The sequence below is a fragment of the Notamacropus eugenii genome, chromosome 3 (assembly GCF_028372415.1).
Source record: "Notamacropus eugenii isolate mMacEug1 chromosome 3, mMacEug1.pri_v2, whole genome shotgun sequence".
NCBI lineage: Eukaryota > Metazoa > Chordata > Mammalia > Diprotodontia > Macropodidae > Notamacropus > Notamacropus eugenii.
The window spans coordinates 71,863,619-71,887,162 of record NC_092874.1 but is presented as its reverse complement, the minus strand read 5'-3'; the positions used below and the strand labels follow the sequence as shown (position 1 = coordinate 71,887,162).

Here is a 23,544-nt window from a genome sequence, read left to right as displayed (position 1 = left end):
CAGTTTGGAGAACTATTTTCCTCTTGCCAAGTGTTTTTTTTTTGAGGACTTGAGATTTCATCAGTGTGCAGGCAGTAATAACTCAAGTCTTTAGAGAACTCCCTGGGGCACTAGCTCAGGGTCAGTGACAATGAGGCTACCTTGCCACCCGTCCTGCCTTGCTGGTAGGTAAAATAGCTGGTAAGAACAAAAAAAGTAAACAAACTCTGAACTAACAGTATGTTAATAACATGGCTTTGAACCTCAGTTTTGCTTCTTCCTACCTGTAAAGCCTGAGACCAGGTCCTTATTTCCTGTAGGCCTCAGTTTCCTCAACTGCAAAATGAGGGGGTGGGCCAAGTGACCTCTATGAGGCTCCTTCTGGCTCCAAGTCCATGTCTTATGACATAGGCCCTTATGAGGAAAATGAAGATTTCTTTCTTTTAAAAAGAATACCCTTCTTTGGGGGGGAAGAAGCAACAGTTAATCAGAATCATAATAGGCTGCTGCACATTTTCACAACCAGGCATGATCTCTGCACACTATTTTCAAGTCTTGGTAACAAATTATACACTGCTGAAGTTAAAAATAGAAATGTGTAATTCAACTCAAAAGAATTAAATGCTTATATTTCGGATACTGTTCATCATTTACAATTAGTCAAAAATCAATCACAATAAGTTATTCATTAAATACTTATGCACCAGGTACTGTGAGAGACATCATGATAGACCAGACCTAGTTCCCACCCTTTAGGAGTTTACAGTGTAGCTGGGGAAAGGACCCGTATAAATGCAAAGATTAACTAAACATACAAGGCGGCCCTTTCATTGATCTTTTTTATTCTTTTCAGTACTTTCCTCTTTCATTTTCCTAATCCCACTTATCTCTTTCTTTTTTTTTTTTTAATTTTGTAATGTTTAACAATCACTGCCATACAATTGCGATTTTATCCCTCCCCACCTACTCCCCACTACCCCCCTCCCTCCCCACGACTGCATACAATTCTGTATAGATTCTACATATACTTTCCTATTGAGTATATTTTCACTATAGTCATGCTATGTAGTCAGACTAAGATAAATGAAAGAAATTGTATAACAAATCAGAACATGATACACAAACACATACACATACACAAACATGATCTGCTACAATATGTGAGTGACTTCCATATTTCTCTCTCTGAGTGTGGCAGGCATTTTGCCTTGAGATCCTCCACTGGGATTTTTTTTTTTTTTTTTGGTAAGAAGTTCTTGTGTTATTACAAAAATCTAAGTCTACCAGAAAAAACTCTCACACACTGTGGTTGTCCACTTATCTCTTTCAACCAGTAGCAGACCACCTCACTTTCTACTTTTCTGAAATTGGAATTACATTCTTTCTCCCTCAAAAAACAGAGTTCAAAAATGTAATTTTACAACTATTTTCTTCTAACAGTGGTCATCTTCCTACACATCGTAAATCAGTACTGAGGTATTTTCCCTAATAACATAAGCAATATATTGACATTCTGCCACCAAAGTCCTACTCTGATGCAGCAATGTGATATGGGAGGGATGCTGGGGTCTTGCGTCTTCAGTGCCATGCCAGCAGAAAGCAAGTTCGAGAAGGTCCTAGCAAAGCAGAATGGCTCTGGGGAGGGACCATCTTCTAAGGACTAGCCTTCAGTGAGAGCTTCGTGGCCATCAGCCTGGGCCAGGTGATAGAAATTCTAGCCTACTGAGGTCTGGAGCAGCTAGGAACTATGCTGGTGATGAGCTCACTCATCTTGTGAAGCACTGATGCATATTAATATTGTTAAGAAACCACAAAGGAAGTTAAATATAGTTAGTGATTTGCTTAGAAGCATCTTCTTTCAGTTTAACAGTTGGCAACACAGAAAACTAAATTTATGCTTACCTTTTATTCTTAATGGAGTTGAAAATTAATGTTTACTAAAAATACAATAGTCTACACAGGCTGATATGGATAAATGGCTTTTAAAAAGAGCATCAGTATTTCATCTAGCACCTTCTTAAAGGTTAAAGGCTTCCAGCACTGAGTTGTGGGATTATAGAAAGTTAGAGAGAGTGGAGATCATAGATCAGTTCCCTCCTCTCACAGCTGAATCCTAGACAAGTGACTTGTTCAAGATCTCATGGCTAATTAGTAGCAGAGACAGGGCCTGAGCCCTCTTTTAAGACCCCCAGTCTAGGATTCTTTCCTCATTACACTACACTGTATATCTCAGAAGTTCTGGAAAAGAAGGGAAGATGATCAAATGCTATAGCAATGTAGATACATAGAGATTACACTTGAGAAAGAACTAGTTTGCTTTGAGGCCCACATATTACCCTCTGGGGATTCTCTCTGAAGCTCCTGCCTCCAGTGCTGGTTAGACTCTGGGGATTATGGGCCACAAAGCTTGCTGTGTAGCCTGGTGGTAAAGGGTGGTACCTTCTGTCCTTTACTTATTCCACAGGAAGCTTTAGTTAATTTAATTCCAAATCAATAAACATCAAGCACCTACTATATAACAAGACATTGGCCTAGGTGATACTCTGCTGTGGAGATTAAGATGGAGAAGCCTGACTTCTGGAAAGCAAGCTCATTATAGCCATTTCTAAATCCCTGCCCAGGGAGCAGGGTCCCCTTTAGTTCTCACAGTGGATGTGTGTGGAAAATGTGACTTAATTCTTTAAACTTCAATAAAAAAGCTAATTCTTGAGGTCAGTCACTGTCCCAGATATCTTGAAGTAGGGATCTTTGGTCAGGTGCCTTCTACAGAAGAGGAAGCAGGGGATCTGAGGCCCACTCGGGGGTCACCTATTCATAGGCACTGTTTTTACTTCCCTTGATCTGCCCTCTTCTCCCTTTTAAGCTTTCTTGGGTCATTCTTCCCTTCTTCTGTTCAATGTTTTCATATGCCCCTTCCATCCTGACTTGGTGGTTTTTACTCTTGCAGGCCTAGGCTCTATCCTCTGTTTTCCAGACACTCTGATGTGAATTCCAATCCCTTGGCTCCCCAGGCTCCTCCTGTGTTCTTAGGTCATGACCTATTTGCTCTCTTTGGACTTGTTCTGCCTGGTTCTAGTGGCTTCCCTGGACTTATGGGTTTACCTGAGATGCATCTGGTTCCCCTCCTATTTAACCGAGCTCCTGGTTCTGGTTCCTATATTACCCAAGTTCTGAAACCAGAGGCTCACTGTCCTCATGAACTGGTGTGTCTTATGGCTCCTTCCAGCATTCTGTCTCTAGATCAAGGACCCTTCACAGTCAGTGTAGCAGAAGAAGCCCGTTGCAGAGGTAAATATCCATGTGGTGCACAGTCCTGATTCACTGTTGAGCTACACTTGGATTTCTCACATTAATCGATACTAGCCTGCTCTGTTAGCCTTGTTCTGTTTGTGTAATTTTTAGTGCACTGAGTTATAAAATTAAGTAAGGTATGAATTGTTACTTTTAAAGATGACAAATTTCTATTAGGGATATTTACAAAGGGCATCTAACTTGGTGATGGCCTCTGAAGCTAAGGGTCAGTCTAATCCCCTTAATATGCACCAAGAGAACACACTTAGTTTATAATCAGAATTATTTGGGTTCAACTGCTTCATAATTTCTACCCCACTGACCATCATTCCCATTTCTCCCATAATAAATGGGTGTGTGTGTGTGTGTGTGTGTGTGACCTTCTTTCCTTGTTTCTTCCCCTTTAGCACTGCCTTTTCTCACTAGAATGTAAGCTCCTGGGGGCAGAGACTGCCTCGCTTGTATGTTTATCCCTAGTCCTTAGCACAGTGATGGGAAAACAGTAAGCATTTATCATATGCTTCATCTCCTCACATAAAAACACAGGTCTTCTAAAGGAACTAGAGAAAGCCGTAAACAAGTTAATCCTCAACAATGAAAATGCCTGACTTTAATATAGTATTCAGTTGTTTCCACAGAGAGTAAAATAATAAATAATTACAGAAAACTAAATATGTAGTGAATTTGAACTCCCTGCCCATACAGTGTTTATTACATCATGTTACTTGGTGTAACTGCCCTTTATTTTTTCTACCAAGTATCTACACTGAAAGACTTAAGAAGGTAATTTACTCCGGTGACTCCCTATTACCTCTAGGATCAAAAATAAAATCCTGTCTGCTGTTTAAAGCCCCTTCTGACACCAGGCTCCTTGTTGCTCCTGCAGAACACTCCACTTGCCCACCAAGCGCATCCTGACATGTGGCCTCCCAGCCATAACCCTGGCCTTTCCTGGCTCCCCTCGATGCCTGCACCTTCTCTCAGATACTGCGCCCCATTCATCCTCTCTCTGTAGCATCAGACATGGTTGATGGCTTTTTGTCTCCCCTTCAGACTGGGAGCTCCCTGAGAGCAGGAGCTGTTTCTTTATATTCCCAGTTCGGAGCTCAGTGCTTGGCACATATACAAAAGGAACTTAATAAATGACTGCTGACTTGACTGGTCGAAACTATTCTTATGCTACTAAGAAAAAAGGAAAAAACCAACAACCCTACCTTATAACATTGTAGATACTAGTGAAATAGATAAGATGATTGAAATAGCAAAGGCCCAGAAATTAATAGTTAAAATTATTTTCTCTCTCTTTAGTAAAGCCTTGTCTCTCCCACATAATTAAATTTTCAGGTGGATTAACCCTTTTCTTGTATGTTGACATTACACATCTAAATCACAATAAAGGACTGAATTAAATTTTTAAATCAAATTTTGCTTTTGTTTATCCATTTGTAAAAGCCACGAGTCAGTGAACTCTCTGCCGTCTCACTTACTTGATCTCTTCCTGATTTATGGGATGTCATGTGACGCTCAAGTTGTGTTCTGTATGCAAACGTGTAACTGCACAGGGAACAACTAAAGTTGTCCTCATTTTTTTCATGGCGATATTTAATGTGTTCTTTCAGGGAGGTAAAGCGTTTGTAGCCTCGGTCACAATATGGGCAGGTGAGAAGCTGAGAAAATGCATCAGGTGTTCCTGGAAGAGAAAAAAACTTATTTTTATTTCAAAATACTGACAAGAAGATGACCAAGCTAACTACCCTGAAGTCAGAATGTGACTGACATCTTGTCTGCCTCTGCATCACAGATGAACTCTCCCACAGAAGAAGTCTCCTGTTTATTCACTATGCATCCATCAAAGGTCGCACACATGTCACCATTCACATCATAGGACTTCCTTTGTGTATAAAAACGACCCTCCTGATGAACCACCAGCAGGACACAGGAACTCATCCATGTTTTTCAGCAGTGTTGAGGAATTGGTAACTCCAACATTGATTCTTTTGTCTGGTCTCTCTTGTGACCACAGGGTAAGGTTTTCAGTCAGGAATCTTGGAACATGGCTCTTCTCTGTGTGAAGCTAACTGGCTCTTGACAACTCTGACTAAAGCAGATACTTCACTTAGGAAGATAACTGCAAAATGATTACTAGTGCTTCTAATAGCAGAGAAAATTCAGAGCAGCCATTTCTCAACTGATGGGCATTCCCTTAGTTTCCAGTTCTTTGCTACCACAAAAAGAACAGCTGTATATACTTTTTATACATGGGGTATACTCCTTGGGGTATAGCTCTAGTACAGATATTGCTGGGGCAAAAGGAGTACACAGTTTAGTGCCTTTTAGGGCAGAGCTCCAAATTGCTTTCCAGAATGGCTGAACCAATTCTTAGCTTGAACAGTGCATGAAGGTGCCATTTTGTCATCTTTGCCAACCTAATAGATGTCAGGTGAAACTTCAGAGTTGTTTTAATTTATTCTTCTCTAATTTGGATTTTTTTCATATGGATGTTGTCATGGATGTTGTCTTGGATGTCTTCCTGTAACATCAAGTGGGGAATGGTTTTCATTCTTAAAAACTTGAATCAAATTATGTTATATAAATGTAATGGAATGCTATAAAGCTATTAGAAATGATGAGAGGGATGACTCAGAGGAATCTGGGAAGATTTGCAGGAATTGAGAGTGAGAAGAACTAAGAGAATAATTTACATAATAACAACAATTGTACCGTAAAGACAACAACTTTGAAGAAGCTAAGAACTCTGAGCAGTGCAACGACTAACCATGGTTCCAGAGGCCTGATAATAAACTATGTATTATTATGATGATGATTACTTCCTATGTGCCAGGCACTGTGTTTAGTGCTGGATGCTTACAGAGAGGGGCAAATCAAACATACGTTTTTGGACATAGACAATACAGAGATATATTTTGCTTGACTATGTGTGTTTGTTACAAGGTTTTTGGTTTTTTAAAATGGGAGGGGGTTTGAAGCAGAGAAAAAATGCTTTTACATTGAAAATTAAAAAAAAAAAAAGAAAAGGAATTTACTGTTTTATCCAGAACCAAATGACCAGTTTAAATAATTGATGGTATTCTCTGCCCCTTCCCTTTTGTGAGAAAGAGACAAATACAAATTAAATGGTTAAAGTACATCAGAGATTTACAACTTTCAGATTATACAGACAGGATTAGCAGAGAGAGTCAGGATCATCCTGTGTACGTGACTAGAGCAGGTGAATGACTCACCACATTCTTTCACTGTACACTTGAAAATCATTCTTCCTATTCTATAAAAGACACTTTGTGCTTCGTGTAAAATGCTCTCTCTATCCTTTAACTTATTTCTATTTTTTCCTACTGCCCTTTAGTTTCTATTGTAGACTCATTTATTGAGGAGAGCTGGTAAGAAGTTAATTTATCTAAAACTTGTGGCAGTGACATCAGAGAATCATAGTGCTGAAATCCCAATAATTGTTGGCCTCATTAGTACTCAAAACTTTTAACTAATGCTTTGACAGTACTAAAATTTTGGTGATCTCATAAAATTCTATAAGCTCCTAGGACTTCTAGGTCCTATCTCCAGCCCTCATATCTCTTTGCTCTTCCTTTCCTCACTGAGGGTTGGTGGGCTTCTCTCCCCATGTATCCCACAAGCATCTCAAGCACAAATATCCAAAATGGAACTTGTTCCCTTTCCCCCTAAGTTCACCCTTCCTCCAAACTTCTCTATTTCTACTGAGGGAACCATGATGTCTCTCATCATCTAGGTTTGCCACCTCGGAGATCTCTTGAAAGTCTCCTCCCTCACCTCCATTTCTGACTAGTAGACAAGTTTCATCATGGGGGAAGAACTGATACTTCTCATACATATCTGACCAGCCACTAATCTAATTCACCTCTCACTGGGACATTGCAACAGCCTCTCAATTCAACTTACCGATTTGAGTCCCTCCTCCCAAAACACCCTGTATGTAGCCGTCAAATCTATCTTCCTAAAGCACACACTTGGCCATATCCTTCAGGAGATCCTCATTGCCTTTTGGATAAATGACAAACTACTCAGATTGGCATTTTGAACCCCACACAATTGGGCTTCAATCTCCCTGTCCAGGCTCACAGTCCAAGACTGCCTTTTGTGCCCTGTACCCCAGTCAAGACGTTCTACTACTGCTCCTTGAGTATAGCATCCGTGGTTCTGTACAATGGATGTCATTCATTCCTGGCACCCACCCTTTGGAGTCCCTAGCTCTCTTAAATGCTCCTTTCTATGAAAGTTCTTTATTGCTCTCTCTACCTCTTCAAATCACCATGTATATACAGTTGTCTGCTTGCCTGGAGTATCCTCCCTGTAGAAGGTAAGCTCCTTGAGGGCAGGGATTATTTTTGGTTTGGTTTTTGTATGCCAATACAATGTACTTAACATAGTGCCTTACATATTGTGGGTACTTGGTAAATGCTTGTATAACTTGAGAGGAGAGTTCTCCAGAGATGATTGTTTTAAGTTCTTTAGAGATGTACTTTTGTGGTAGCTTAGAGGGAGAAATGCTAGAGAACTATGGTTGTTTAAAAAGCCTTAGAGGATTTTAAACCTAACAGTATGAAACACTTAAGTATTTCTTTATATCTCCTAATTTCTTTCCTAACAGTAGAAGGACATCTGTGGGTTATACATAAATCCTGAAGTTCTAGTTCAGATGGTGGAGTGGGAGGGTACATGGGAGCCTAGCTCTTTCCCAGATACTGTTATCTAAGAAGGGCTCCAGATCAAATAAATGACTGAGAAATTAAAGAAACAACAAGCTTCTTCATGTCACCCAGGACTGAGCAAAAAGAATCATTAAGTGAGGCACTGCAAGAAAGGTTCTGCCAGGAAAGACAGGCTGGGAAGTCCAGCAGTACTCTGTGGACAGCCAACTAAAAGAGATCTGACTGATGCCTGTCAGTACCTAGAACTGAGATAAATTAGAGGAGCAGGAGCCCTGGAAACCAACATCAGGTTGTGACAAATGTAAAACTCTGAAAGATGAGTTTCTGGGTAATTAATAATCAATTTATTAATTAGGTTAGCTAATAATTAAAAAAATTGATGATCAGTGGTTTCTTTCAGTAATTAAGGACAAAACACATGGAGAGCTTCAAAGCTTTAAATAATCCTTCAAAGGGGGTATTCCCTTGACAACTGAAAATCAGCTGTGATTGGTGGACATTTAATGAAGAAGTGGGCTAGAAGTCTTCAGCCCCTTTTGCTAATAAGAATGTGGCTTGATGATGAGACTTGGCCCCTTCCAGCAATCTGGACAAGGGAATTTCTCTCCATCTAGACTACTCTGGTTGGTTTTTTTCCTTCGTGAGTTGAGTCACCCTAAACTCTAAAGGAGGGGTATAAGGACAGGGGCTCATTTCCTCAGGGTAAGAATATGCCTAGACTGGATTCTGTCTACCCTCTAAACATAAGTAAGGTGTCCTAGTTGGGTGGGGTCCTGCCAAAACTCAAAGAGCAAATTCCCTGAAGGTTAGGTGTAATCTCAATCAGCTGTGGCGTTCAGAGGTTGACCTTCCACAGGAATCCGGCCTCACTAGAGAAACAGGAAAAAAGCCTAGATCCTAATTTAATAATTGTTTATTAATATAACAAAAAATAATTTCTCTCAAAACCCAAATGGGACCTGACTAAAGAGTGTAGAAAGGTATAGTATCTAATCCTGGCATAATTATAAATCAGAAACTGAAGCTGGTGATATGATTAAGCAGAAGACAATGAACATTATAAAATAATGGCAAATAAGGAAGGAAGACCTAGAAAAAGACAGCAACTCCACAAATAGAAGCAAAGTCTCGAGAAAAAAATGGCATGACCGTAAGAACTAGAAAAATACCTGGAAGAAGTAAAAAAAAACAACTTCAAAAAGAAAAATAAATTTGGAATAAAATGAGGGAAGCAGAGTGAATAGCTTAGAACAAAGGTAAAAACATCACCCAAGTAGTGGATCCCACAAAAATTAGGAAAGAACAAACAGAACTCAATGACTCTAGGAGACAGCAAGAAATAACAGAAGAAAATCAAAAGATAAAGTTTCTGTCCCTGACTTGTTTTTAGGTAAAATTTTTGTTTTTGTTTCTCACTCGAATGTTCTTTTTTTTTTTTTTTAAGACTCATTGGTTTCCCTAAAAACTATGGCTAACCCCCCCTGCATAACATAATTTAAAAAAAAATCACAAATTAAAACTGTTCAGATTTCCTAGAACCAGAGGACAAAGTGAAAATAGGAAGAATATTTCAGCTACCTCCTGAAAGAAAACCTAGAATAGGCAGTTCATAAACCTAAATATGAAAAAAATTCTATCTTTATTTCAATATAACTGGTTTCTTTTCTAATCTTACACATTTAAAATCATTCTGAGAAGGGTTCACTAGGCTTCCGGAGGGGTCCATGACACAAAAAATGATTCTTAATCTTGACCCTTGAACAACAAGGAAAACTCTCAGGAATACTGTATTCAAAATCTGGTGGTTCTAGATCATTTTCCAAAATGCAGAACTTCTTTCTGGCAGGCATCTGGAAACAAAGAATTCAAGTGACACAGAACTACAGTCAGGAATAACAAGAGTTGTCAGTTATGACTCAAAAGGACAGAAAATCTTGGAATAAAGTGTTGCAAAAGATAAAGGCTTATAGTACCAAAACTACCTTAAAACTGCAAGACAGGATAATTCAAAAGGGAAAAACAGGACCTTTATTAAAATATAGGTCTTTCAAGCATTCCTGATAAAAAGATGAGAGATGAACATATGAAGATGTTGAACATATTGAAAATATGAAGATGTTAAAGAGTCAAGAAAAATCTAGAAAGGGAATGCATTTGGGCAACTAGGAGGGACTGAAGGATGAGAAAGAGCTTCTATTCTTTGGAGAGAAGAGACAAGTGACTTCAGAATCCTAAAGTCTACAAGGATCACAGAAATCCACAATTAAATAAGTAAAGGATTGGTTTTCTTCTGTGTTGATAGTGTTAGAAGAAGAAAGAAAAGGGAAGGTGAGAGAGATATTAAATAAGAAATTAAAAACAAGTGGGTAAGATTTGCCATGTCTCATAAATGGGGTGCATGACACAGTTGGTGGGCTAATCTGCAAAGTAGTTTGGAACTATAACCCCCCAATGATTAAACTGTGCACACTCTTTGACTCTGTGATATCATTACTATATCCACATCCCAAGGAGATCAAAGAAAGAAAAGACTCAAATGGACAAAATTATTTCCCATGTTGGCAAAGAATTAGAAATGGAGGAAGAATTTGCTCATCAGTTGAGGAAAGGCTGAACAGGTTGTGGTATACAAACAAGATAAAATATTATTATGCTGTGTGAAATGTTGAAAGAGGGGCAAGAGGTGAGAGACAGAGAATGCAGACTTGAAAATAAAATAGTTTAAAACCTCTATCATAAAAAAAAAAAACAAGTGGGGGACAAAGAAGGAGAAAAGCATAAGACGGGAGGATAGGGGAATATACACAAATTACCATTGTAATCATGAACTTGAATGAGATGAACTCATTTATTAAACAGAGGAGGAGAGCAGAATGCATTAGAAAGCATAAACTCAATTTTATGTTTACTAGAAACACACCTGAAACAGAGATTCACATGAAGTTAAAATGAGGGGCTGGAGCAAAATGTATCATGCTTTGCTAGTAAGTGTTTGAGGTTAGATTTGAATTCACTAAGATGTATCTTTCTGATTCCAAGCTCAGTGCTCCATCCACTGTTCCACCTAGCTGCTCCTGAATAAAATTTTAGAAAAGTTAAATATGATGGATTTCTGGTGCTTATTGAATGGAAAGATGTAGGTTTTAAAATAATAAAAATTTACAACTGAACAGATTTTGGCTTGGTGACTGAACAAAAGAGAAAAAATATCTGGAGACAGGTCAACTCTTCCAGAGTTATAATGAATACTGCTACTGGGCAGAAATTGGTGACAGAATTTCTAATCTTTAGAATCACAGACTGAGAGGTAGAAAGGCTTCTCTTTCTCATCTTACAAATGAGGAAACTGAGGCCAAGAGAGGGAAAGTACCCCAGTGAATGTTTATTGATTGATCGAGGCAGTAAGTAACAAAATCAGGATTTAAACCCAGGTCCTCACACTCCAAGCCAGCAGGATTTTCTACTGCCTTCTCCTGCATCCTGCTCATTTTTTCCCCCAACTTCCTCAAGTATAGGGATACTATCATATGCAGAACCACTGTGCTGTGGAAGCAGCTACCAATTTAGCTTTGTACTAATACTCAAAAAATAACCATGGGAATAAATCTATGTTAGTATAATATGGGTAACTGAACATATTCTCTATGTCTCAAAGTTGGGTTAAAGTCAATCAATTAAATCAATCCACATGGTCTTGTACACGTCTTGTGCATAAGTAGTCATATGATGCTTGTTCATACGCTCTGTTCGGAGGCTCTGGGGCTACAAGACAGTGCCTGTCTGAAAGGAGTTTATGCTATGTTGGAGAAAAAAACCCAGGTACACACATCCACACGTAGGAACAAAATGTATAAAAAAGCAAAGAAGAGGATACTTTTTGTGGGGGACTCTCCGAGGTGGCAGAGTACGTAAGACTCAACAGCCAAGGCCCATTACCATTCTCATCATGACCGCCGGCTTCGGGGGTGCTTTGTCTCTGGTCTTCCTCGGGTGCCTCAGGGTAGATAACAGCTGTGTCTTCTTGCTGCAGGAATTCTTCAACATGAGGATCATGGTTTTGTTCATTTTCTGCATCTGAGTCACATTCATCCTCTTTTACTAAAAGAAATACAGGTTTCATAAAAGAGCAAGCTCACCACCATAACCTAAAAAGTATTTCAGTATATGAGAAGAAAATTGTAATGTTTCTCACAAGCAAGGGGGTAGAGTGGAAAAAAGCCCTGGACCTGGAATGAGGAGAGCTCCGGGTTTGTTTTTTTATTTTATTATTTCTATCCTGAGCTTAAACACTTAAAAAAGGAGAGTATTTCACCCACACACAGTACATGGAGCATCATAAATGAAACTGTGAATTTCCATTTCATACTGCTTCCTTCAAAAAGCACATAATAATTTTAAAAGCTGCTTTCAAAGCTCTCTGGCTCATCTGTGTTTCCTTCTAAAATTTCTTTTGTTCCATTCTGTGCATTAAAAAAATTCCAATGGCCTTTTTAAAAATCATTAATGTCACTATGGTTCACATCTTCTTTCATCATCCTCCTCCCTTCCTCATTAAAAAAAGAAAAAGAAAAAAGATGACATAACAAATAGGCATAGTCAAGTCAAGCTTAAAAGAATCCACAAGGGGGGCATTTAAAAAAAAGGTACGTCTTATTTTGTACCCTGATTTATCCCCTCCATCAGGAGGCGGATGACATGCTTCATCGTCAGTCCTCTGGGATGTGTGTGGTCACTGAACTGATCAGCATTCTCTCTATCATGCTGCTGTCTTCGTATAAATTACTCTCCTGGTTCTGCCTGCTTCACTTTGCATCAGTCCATATTTCCCAGGACTCTCTGATCCCTTTTATCTTTTCTCAAAAGCAGTATCATTCTATTTCATTTACACACCATTTTGTTCAACCAATCCCCAGTTGAGGGGGATTCCCTTAGATTCTAATTTATTGCTTTTATTTTTTCCCCCTTTAATCCCTAATTCAGGATGATGAAGTTTGTTTTGATCGAATCCAAGCAGAGCCCTGGATTTGAATCCTGCCTCTAACATTACAGGGTCTGAGAAAGTAGGCAGATAGATCACCTAGCCTCTCTAAATGTCACTCTCCTCATCTGCAAAATACGGATAAGTAGAACTTCAGTGATGACACAATGCGTAATTTTGTCAACATCAGCTTAGCCTCTTGATTTCTGGAAGAGATGTTACTGTTACCACATGGGCAGTGGTTGGTAACCTAGGTCTTGAAGGAAACTCGGGAATCTAACAGGCTCTGGTGTTCCAGGCTTAGGACAAAGGCACACAAGTAGGAGACAGATTGCTGAGTTTAAGGAAAAACCAACAGACTACTTTGTCTGGTGTGTAAGATGTGTCAAAGGGAATAATGCAAATGCATCTTGAAAGCTAGTGAGGACCCGGATTACTGAGAGCCTTAAGTACCAAGATGAAGAGTTTGAATTTTATTCTAGAAACAGAGGAAGCCATCAAAGATTTCTGAGAAGAAAGTAACATAAACCAATCATTCAATCAGCAGGTATTTACTGAGTGCCTACTATGTGCCAGGAACTATGCGAAGTGCTAGATGGGCAAGATCTGTACCTTTAAGAATGTTTATTCTTGTAAAAAATATTTTTCTATGTTATTTTAAATCAGGAAAGCATTAACAAACAAGCATATGAATATTAGTTTGACAATTATGACTTCTTGATTGGAGAGGGGAGGGACTGGAAGCAGGGAGACCAACGAAGAGGGCCTGAACCTGTGTGAATGGAGATGACAGGATACCACGAAAAGTGCTGCTAGGAGTATTGTGGCACACAGGGCCCCTTTTTTTCTGTCTCTGACCTCCTTGGGACATACCCAGTCATGTGGCTGCCAGCCCAGCCAAAGGATACTCCTTGAGATTCGAATGGTAACTTAGAGACATCATTGCTCCATGATGGCGATGACCATCTTGCAGCAGCAGAGGTAACAGAGTATATCCTTCAGAGGGAGCTGATGCCAGGACATGCACGGAGTCTGAGCAAAATGTCCACATTCTCTCCTCTGCACTCTTTAATTATGTCTGAACCCATAGTGACTGAGCATGATTTCGATGTGAGATTAGAAATATGCCATAGCTCACAGGCAACAAAACCAAACAAATTAAACACTAACACACTAAACTCATTTGAAAAACTAAAATGTAACAAAAATTAAAATTCAATTTTGTGCAGCATACAATGTTTAAAAAATCTACAGAAAAAGTGGAATTTTTAGGTCATAAGGCAGATGAAAACTTAGACACTCAAATAAAGATATGTCCAAACTCTGACCTATCAACATTATATCTTGTCACAATGATTATGGTGGTGACACATTAGAAAGGATAGTCATAAAATAGAAAAGAATTCACTTAGTGTAATTACAATGAATTTTTTTTTACCATCTACATTCCCTGTCCTATCGTTGCAAATGAAAAGTCTAAACTTCCTGCTTTTCTTATTCACAACCTTCGAAGCTCTGAGATAATTAACTGTATATATAACAAAGAAAGAAATGTCCTAAAGGAAAAAAATCATCCTTGAGAGGCTTCTTTCCCTCACAGAGCGCTCTGTCCGTGCTAAGGCTCTGTAGCTACTACACGAACTGAAAAGAGAAAGCAGTCACAAGAAGAAGCGACTCAGAGCTCAAAACCAATGGCAGTAGCTGTCTCTGTACAATTTTAATTTTTTGGTCAGTATGTAATTCTTTAAAGTAAAAGACTGAAACAAAACGCATAATTTAAAAACTTTATACGCTGAGAAAGTCTAAATTTCTTTAAACGACACATTGTTGATCATCCTGGTCATTCTCCGCCTCCTACTCTTGAGCCTGTCTGGGAGGATGACGTAGCAGTAACAGTGACAGATCTCAGCAGACATGACAGCCTACGCAGGATGCTCTCCGCGGGGAATTCTTAAAGGGATGTTTATGTGGTTCACATAAGACAGCTTTGTTTGGTGGATAAAGTTTGGAGTCTGCAAAATCTGGGTTCAAACTTCGTCAAGGACATTGTTCAAGTTACCCTCGACAAGCATCTAGGGTGACTTCCTGCCTTGGAAGCCTAAAGCCCCGGGGCTAGAGGAAGGAAGATTTTAGTTCCAAGCCTGCTGTAGACCCCAGGTACCTGGGTGATCTTGGAGAAGTCATTTAACATTGTGGGCCCAAGTTTCTCCTCATCTGTAAGATGAGGGTGTTTGATGTCTTCTGAGGTCCAGCTCTAGCTCTCAGAGCTTATGATTTTATAATCAAAGTCACAGACGGGTTTGGAGCTGCTCTGCTTAGGTGGAGAATTTCTGATATTGTCACTTCTGCACACTGCTGAAATCACAGGGCCTAACAATAATTTGCCTAATTTATGCTGTCTTTAGAACTGGGAGCAAAAAGGGCAAATTCATTCTTGCCACAGAGGATAAGGTGAAATACAATAAGCTTCAAAACTCTTAATGCTTTGCTCGGTAGCTTTTGCCTGATACAATTCTGGTTATTGCATTTTGGTATCAGAAAGGAGTTTCCTTAGGAAAAACAGTAATAAAAACCATTCATTTGACCTTCATTAAAACTAGTGTTTGATTAATAACAAATAACCCACTTAAATATTTTATATAAGCTGTAGCATGATAAATATTTGCTAGCAACTATTTGCCTGAATACATTATTTATGCAGGTTACACATAACACAGCTAAATATACTGTATGAAAGCTTCTGCTGTAGGCACAGTAAATTACCATCCTATAGTCCATCTTCAGTTATTAATTTGGAGCTTATCTTTAATAAGACAGCAAAGCTTTACCATTAGTTTCACAGTGTGAAATTACACGTATGAGACTACCAGTATTTATTAGAAGTGAAAATCTATGACGATTATCACATAAGGCTATCTTTACGTACCATGAAAAAATTTATAAGGGTCCTTGGCTTATTGATAAATATTAATCTTAAGAAAAAAAAATCCGTGAATGTTAAACTACATATGAATGGAAGAAAAAAAACCCCATAATTAAAACATTATGATGGAAATAGGTTTTATAGTTCTGATGAATGAATGCAAATATCTATGGCACTGTGGTGCAACATAAAAGGATGGGTTTGGAGTCAGAGAACCTGCCTGAATTCTGATGCTGCCACTCAGGTCCCTTCTCTGCTGGCTGGCACAGCTCCCAGCAAAGCCACGTTCCACCTGTGTCCCAGACCTCATCCCCTCCCCCCCATCTTTTTTAGGACAAACTGCTGCCTAACCATGCCACTCCCTTCCTAAACTTCCAAAGCTGATTTCCAAACGTTTACATTTATCCCTAGTGAAATGCTGCTCAGTAATAAGTTCAGTACAACATTGTTTTTTGATGCTAGCAACTTACGTGGTGGCCATCCTTCTCAGCTTTGCATCATCTGCAAAACCAATAAGAATGTTGCTCAGCACCCAGCCAAGCAGAGCTCTTCGAGGGATCCACTGGAGACTTCCCACCATTGAACTACTAAGGACTGATTACTCTTCAGTGCTAACCATGCATTCCAGCAGTTCTGAATTAATTAAATTGCACTGTCACCTACCTCACAGGCCACCAGCTTTTCTATAAGAATACCATAAGACACTCCTTCAAATGCCTTGCTAAAATATAGATAAACCATATGTCTAGAGGAATCTCCTGATCTAGTGGGTTAGAAACTTTCTCTAAAGAGAACCAAAGGAGAAAGGACTGCTTCAGTATGGTTCAGACCTTGCTTTGCTGGTTTCCTCTCCTGAGGCGAAGGCCCTTAGATCAGACTTGTTAAGAGGGAGACTGGAAAAGTGTTCCTTCCTGCTCTTGATGAACTGGAGTCACACGGCCTAAGCAAACTACACCTAGGGGAGAAAGATGAGGGACTGTACAACTAGACAGTTTTCAAAGTGGAGCTTGCCACCGAGTTCATTTACTTTATGAGGAATTCTGAAAAAAAGGTTCATTGAAGAAATGGTGAGAGATTTTTGTATTGTCTACAAGCCTTTGGCCTTTCTCATTCCTTCATCCTAAATCATGTTTTGCAACCTATTATTTGCTTTTCTCCTTTGTGTCCATCTTTGCGTGGAAGTCACTGAGTATATCAAAGTATATGCTGATTTATTTTGGACAGTGTTTCTGAGTTCTTCATGGGCTCTTTAAACGATGGATGTTGACACATAAACGCAACAATCACCAAAATGGAATTTTTCAAAATTCTTCTCATTAACACTGCAATGACAGATGACCAAGTGTCCCACGAAACAGGTTCTTGTTGACTCTGGATTGTGCTTCTTCAAGGAGAATCTCTGAACCATCTCTCCATTTAGCTGCAATATACTTCTGTCTTCTGTTTTCAGTTCATGGTGAGATTATAAAAATTGACATGATTCAGTTCTTCTAGTACTTGTGGTCACAGGACAAGGACCTTACTTTTAAAGTATTAATGGTTACTACATACAGACCATCTTAACACTGTGTGATTGTTACCATCCTCTGCTCCCCATTCCAGCACGCTCCTGTTGTCACTGTAGAAGCAGAGAAGGGCCTCACACAACTGAGGATCACTGTGTACTTTGCTTTGTTTCGTATGTTACCAAGGCCAAAGAATTCATCACCAAGTGGCCAACCTACTGGTAATGATACATCCTTCTGTACTTGGAGGACAGTCTCTGGAAATCACCCTGCTGCCCTACTTGGAAGCTTTCCAGCATGGAAGGACATGGAAGAACATGGCACAGCCTGTCTTCCTCTGGCACAGCCTTTGAGAGCTCAGGGTTACCTTGATGCCACCCTAAAGTTACTTCATGCTACCATCAGATTAAATAAGAGAATATATGTAAAATCCTTTGTAAGTTATATCATTTTGAGTCATTATTATTCTAATTGGTACACAGAAAACACCAAATGTTTGTGGATTGATTCCTGTTATTTATTTCTAAATTTCTTTTTTTTCCCTTTTTTTGCTACTTAGGTCAATATTATCTGAGCTAATTGTAAAAAAGTGGACTAAAAACTCATAAAGAATGCTTTTGGTTCTTAAAAAAAGCTTCCATCTTTGCTTCAATGAGAAGATCATATAAACCCTCTTAAATTAGAGAACGAAAATAAAAGCTTTGCGATTTTTTTCTTTGTCTGTTTTAGGTGTGGTATCTGGAGATTATTTCCAAATTTGCATCCAGCTTTCAGAATATCTGTTCTATTGGCCTATTCTCTCTTCTGCTACCTGTTTTGGGGGTTAGTATGCTACTTATCAGCACTTAAACCAAAAGGTAACTTGGTTAACTAAGGGTGAAATGCAAAGTAATTTTTTTTAAAGAAATATTGGTAAAGTATTTGGAAGAGGAAAGTGAAACAAGACACCCTATTTCTGGATTATCCGTGAATTTAAGCTATTCAGTATTACATATTTAAAAAGTACACTGTGCCTTTATAGAAATCAAAGTGCTTGAGAGATACTGACTGCAACTTTGGAGAATACTTAATATACCAACAGCTTAATTTTGTGGAGTAGTTACTGATTATAAAGTATTTTCCTCCCAAAAACTGTGTGAGGTTCTCGGGAAAGGGCTGGTATTATTTGCCAACAAGGAACCTGAGGCTCATGGATATTAAGTGACTTGTTTAAACCAAGTATGTAAGTCAGGTCTTAGACATAGGTCTTCTGATTCCTGGACTAGTATTCTCTTCACTATGCCATCCTGAATATCTGGGGACTAAAAGAGACAAAAACTTGTGACACAAAAGACCCCAAATTTCCAGCACAGATCTGCTGCAAGAAAATAGCCATCGAGGCAATCAGACAAGTACCTGCACATCCAGCTTCATCTGCCCGAGCTTCAGGCCCCAGGATTTCTTTTCCTTCCTTTCCTGTTAAAAAAAAATAGCACAAAGAACAATGAATTAAAATAGAATCATAGAGTCTTGTTTACGTAGTCAGTCAACAAACACAAGATGATGAGGGCCCATGTCAGGCCAGCTGGTGGCACTGTTAGAGAAGCAGGGTAGTGAGGAAATGCTTGGGTATCAAGCAGCTGGAAGGTATCCAAATCTCCAACATAGGCTTGTCAAGTCATTTTGTTGATTGATTTAAAACTTAGTGTATATTAATGAAATCACAAAGCTCCTAGATTTTATGTGCGCGATGGTTAAGATGGGGAAGGTGAGAACTGAAGCGGAATTGGTGTTGGCTAAGAGTTAAAAACTCTTGGGCACTAAATACTTATTAAACACCTACTATGTGCCAGACAGTGTCCTAAGGGCTGAAAATACAGAGAAAAGCAGCACACAGTCCCCACCTCTCTGGAGCTCAGGGCCCATGGGGGGGACAACACACCAACAACTGTGTACAAACAAGATACAGGCAGGATAAAATGGGGATAACCCACCAGAGTTGGGTACTGCTGTGTGCTGACGGTGGCCCAGAGTGCCACCATAGCAGAGCCACTCAGACCCCACTTCTAGAACTTTTCTTATGTTGTTTAACTTTCACAGCAAAATGAATAAGAAGAAAAAAAATCAATGAACTGAGCATCTAGCATGGAGTTAGCTTGAGAGGGATGTAAAGAAGAGAAAACCACACGTTCTTTCAAAGAATTTATAATCCAGATGGAAAGATAAAGTTAAACTAAAGAATCATTAAGTATTAAACGTGGGAAACTGCTACAAGTAGAAGAGGCTTCTTGAAGGGGTTGGGAAGAAGGATACCAAGAGCAGAAGTCTGCTTTAAAAAAAAAACAACACCTAATTTAAATTAGATTATTGAAAATCATTTTGTTGACATTAGTTCAACAATGCAGTATTAAGTAAGCAGTATAAAACATTTTAAGAAGTAGAGTGAGCTTGAAATTAGATTGTAAAACACAACCTGTACTTGTCTATGCAAACTGGACTTCAAACTTTTCTCTTTTTCCAGTGTAAAAAAGTGTGTTCAACTGTACATTATATATCAGATCACTTTCCTTTCAGTTCTACTCATTTTAACTGAAATTCTGAGAGACCTATACAACAGGTGTCTCAAAAGTAAGGTATATGGACTTCAAGAGGTTTAACTGAAATAAGCCTGAGAGTTTCTGGCTGAACCACATGAATCCCTTATGGCAGTGTTCCAATACTAGTATGTCTATAAAATTATATTTTCCTTCTTAAAATTATATAAAAACTTATGTTTCATTACAAACATAAGTTTACTCTATAAAGTACTGATATATCACATAATACATATGATACACAAAGCACACAAAGCATAAATATTTCTACTTTTAAGAGACCCCTATTGCAAGAAAAATTACAGAATATTAGTGCTGGAGGGGATCTTACAGTTCACCGTATCTGACTCTTTCATTACAGAGATGGGGAAACCGAGGTACAATTCAATGAAAATTTGATTTCGGTTCAAGATTCCACTTAAAGGCTAGAATTACTTTATAGAATTTGATTACATGTTTTAATATTTCAATAGCACATGATGTCTTCAGTTTTATTTAGAGTCTATTCAGTATTAAAAGTTTACGAAGATGAAGTCTTGCTAGTCTAAAACAGAGCTGAATAATGCCAGTTTTCCTAATGATGATTTTGCTTCTTCTGTCTGGGTCTTTAGAAAACTAATAGGCAGAGGTAATACAGCCCCATTAAATTCAGCAATGTGAAGTCCCACTGCTTTATGAGTCTTTGGCTCATCTAAGAAGTTAGTGTTCAGGCATCTACACAGGCAGGGGAACTGTTGTTCACCGGCCAGGTGGTCTATTGAGTAAACTTTGGGAGGACAGAAAGGGAGGAAGGGAGACGAGAGGGAGGGAGAAAGAGAAGGAGAAAAAGGAAGAGGGAAATAGAAAAAGTGCTAATCTCGTTTCCCTTTTTCTATTCTCAAGTGCTAGAAGTTATACCAGTAAAGAGATCAAGGCATTTTCTTCTATTACTTTAAAACTCTCAAAGAGGAAATGTGTTCTCATTTAACTTATTTTTTCTACCATCAGACCATCTTATCCCTGGGCTCTAAAGAATTATCAGCATTCATGGACATAGGAGCATTTTCTATTTGTGAAGCAGTAGATAGAGCAATTAAGTTTCAGTCCAGAAGACCTGGGTTTAAGTCTTCCTTGAGACACTTCTCAGTTGTGTATCCCTGGACAAGCCACTTAAGTTCTATGGATTCACTTTCCTCATCTGTAAAATGGGGCTAAAAAAGGCACCTACTTCATAGTGTTGTTGTGGTGATCAAATGAGATAATGTGTGCATGTAAAGCTCTCTGCAAACGCTAAAGAACTATAGAAATGTTAGATATCATTAGTTAAGAAAAAGATTTCTTTGAGTAAAAAAACTCCTTTTTTCTTTTTACTATAAACTGATCTACTGTTTTCCTTTAATAGTTTGATAAGCAGGAAAAGTACCACTCTTTGAGAAGATCTAGTTTCCTTATGAAGATCTTCCTTTTCCTATGGAGTTCAAAATGGTGGCAGTATTAGGTTATTGCCCATCCCATTTAATACCTAGTGTTGTCTTCACATAAGATCTGTTGAATTTCTTTTTCTGAGATGGGGTTATTTAAGTATTTAATTTCCTCTTGTGTTAATCTGGGCAATTTATTTTTTAAATATTCATCCATTTCACTCAGATTGTCTAATTTATGGGCATACAGTTGGGCAAAGTAATTTCTAATTATTGTTTTAAATTCCTCCTCGTTGGAGGTGAGTTTATTCTGTTCCTTTTTGATACTGGTAATTTGGTTTTCTTCTTTGTTTTTAAATCAAATTTGCCAATTTTATTGGTTTTTTCATAAAACCAACTCTTAGCTTTATTTATTAGTTCAACAGTCTTAATTTCAATTTTATTAATCTCTCCTTTGGTTTTCAGTATTTCCAATCTGGCATTTACTTGGGGATTTTAAATTTATTCTTTTTCTAGCTTTTTCAGCTGCATGCCCAATTTGTTGATCTCCTCTTTCTCTATTTTATTCATGTAGGCATACAATGATACAAAACTTCCCCTAAGAACTGGTTTTGTAGCATCACATAGGTTTTGGTAGGCTGTCTCATTATTGTCATTCTCTTGAATGAAGTTGTTGATTGTTTCTATGATTTATTGTTTAACCCATTCATTCTTTAGGATTAGATTAGTTTCCAATTAATTTCTGGCCTATCTTTCTATGGCCTTTTATTACATATAATTTTTATTGTATTATGATCTGAGAAGAATGCACTGACTTTCTCTACCTTTCTGCACCAGATTGTGAGGTTTTTATGCCCTATTACATGGTCAGTTTTTGTATATGTGCTAGGTACTGCTGAGAATAAGGTATATTCCTTTCTATCCCCATTCAGTTTTCTCTAGAGATCTAACATATCTACTTTATCCAGACCTATATTCACCTCCTTAACTTCTTTTTATTTTGAGGTTAGATTTATCAAGTTCAGAGAGGGGGAGGTTAAGGTCCCCCACTAATATAGTTTTGCAGTCCATTTCTTCCTTGAATTCCCTTAACTTTTCCTTTAAGAATCTGGATGCTATACCACTTGGTGCATACATGTTTAGTAATGATATTGCTTTGCTGTCTATGGTGCCTGTTAAGCAGGGCATAGTTTCCTCCCTTATCTCTTTTGATTAGATCTATTTCCGTTTTTTGCTTTGTCTGAGGATTAGGATTGCTACCCCTGCTTTTTTACATCAGCTGAAGCACAATATATTCTGCTCCAACCTTTTACCTTTACTCTGTGTGAATCCCCATTTCAAATGTGTTTCTTGTAAACAATATATTGTTGGATTATGATTTTTAATCCATTCTGCTCCCTACCTTCATTTTATGGGAGAGTTCATCCCATTTACACTCACAGTTATAATTACTATCTGTGTCTTTCTCTCCATCCTATTCCCCCCCCCCCCATTTATGCTTTTAGTCCTCCCTTCTCCCTTCCCCTCCACAACAATTTTAATTTTTGACCATTACCTCCCGCAGTCTTTTGTCCCTTCTATCAGCCCCCCTTCCTTTTATTCCCCCTTTCCCTTACTACTTCTTTCCTTCCTTTTCTTTCCCCTACTAATGCCTATAGGGCAAGTCAGATTTCTATACTTGGTTGACTTTGTTGTTCCCTCCTTGAACCAAATCAGATGAGAGTAAATCTCAAGCAGTGCTCATCTTCCTCTGCTCTTTCTCTCTACTATAATATGTTTTTGTGCCTCTTTCTGTGATGTAATTTACCTTTTTTTTGCCTCCTCCTTTTCACATCTCCTGTAACAGTTCCTTTGCACCCTTAAATCACATTTTTTATCATCACATCAGTTAATTTATACCCACTCCCTCTATGTATATCCCTTTAAAATATCATAACAAATATACAATTCTCAAGATTGATAAGTGTCATCCTTCCCTATAGGGATGTAAACAGTTTTCCCATACTGAATAACAAGTCCCGCCCCCCCCCCCATTTACCTTTTTATGCCTCTCTTGAGACTTGTACTTGAACATCAAATTTCCTACTGAGCTCTGACTTTTTCATCAGGAAGGTATGGAAATCTTTTATTTCACAGAATGTCCATCTCCTTGTCTAAAATATTATGCTCAGTTTTGCTGGGTAATTGATCCT

The 23,544-nt window shown here is 38.5% G+C and overlaps 1 protein-coding gene across 2 annotated transcripts in view; it reads right to left on the bottom strand.

Annotated features, from left to right (window-relative positions):
* Nucleotides 1–23,544, bottom strand: part of ZEB1 (zinc finger E-box binding homeobox 1) — a 202,168-nt gene that overhangs the window by 22,412 nt on the left and 156,212 nt on the right. The window contains exons 3-5 of one of the 2 annotated variants that reach the window (XM_072651927.1): nucleotides 18,775–18,834; nucleotides 11,910–12,071; nucleotides 4,758–4,960 (exon numbers count right to left, since the gene is read on the bottom strand). In XM_072651927.1, coding sequence (XP_072508028.1) covers nucleotides 4,758–4,960; nucleotides 11,910–12,071; nucleotides 18,775–18,834 — 425 coding nt within the window. The remainder of the gene's footprint in view (nucleotides 1–4,757; nucleotides 4,961–11,909; nucleotides 12,072–18,774; nucleotides 18,835–23,544) is intronic. The other variant, XM_072651928.1, reaches the window with a different exon arrangement.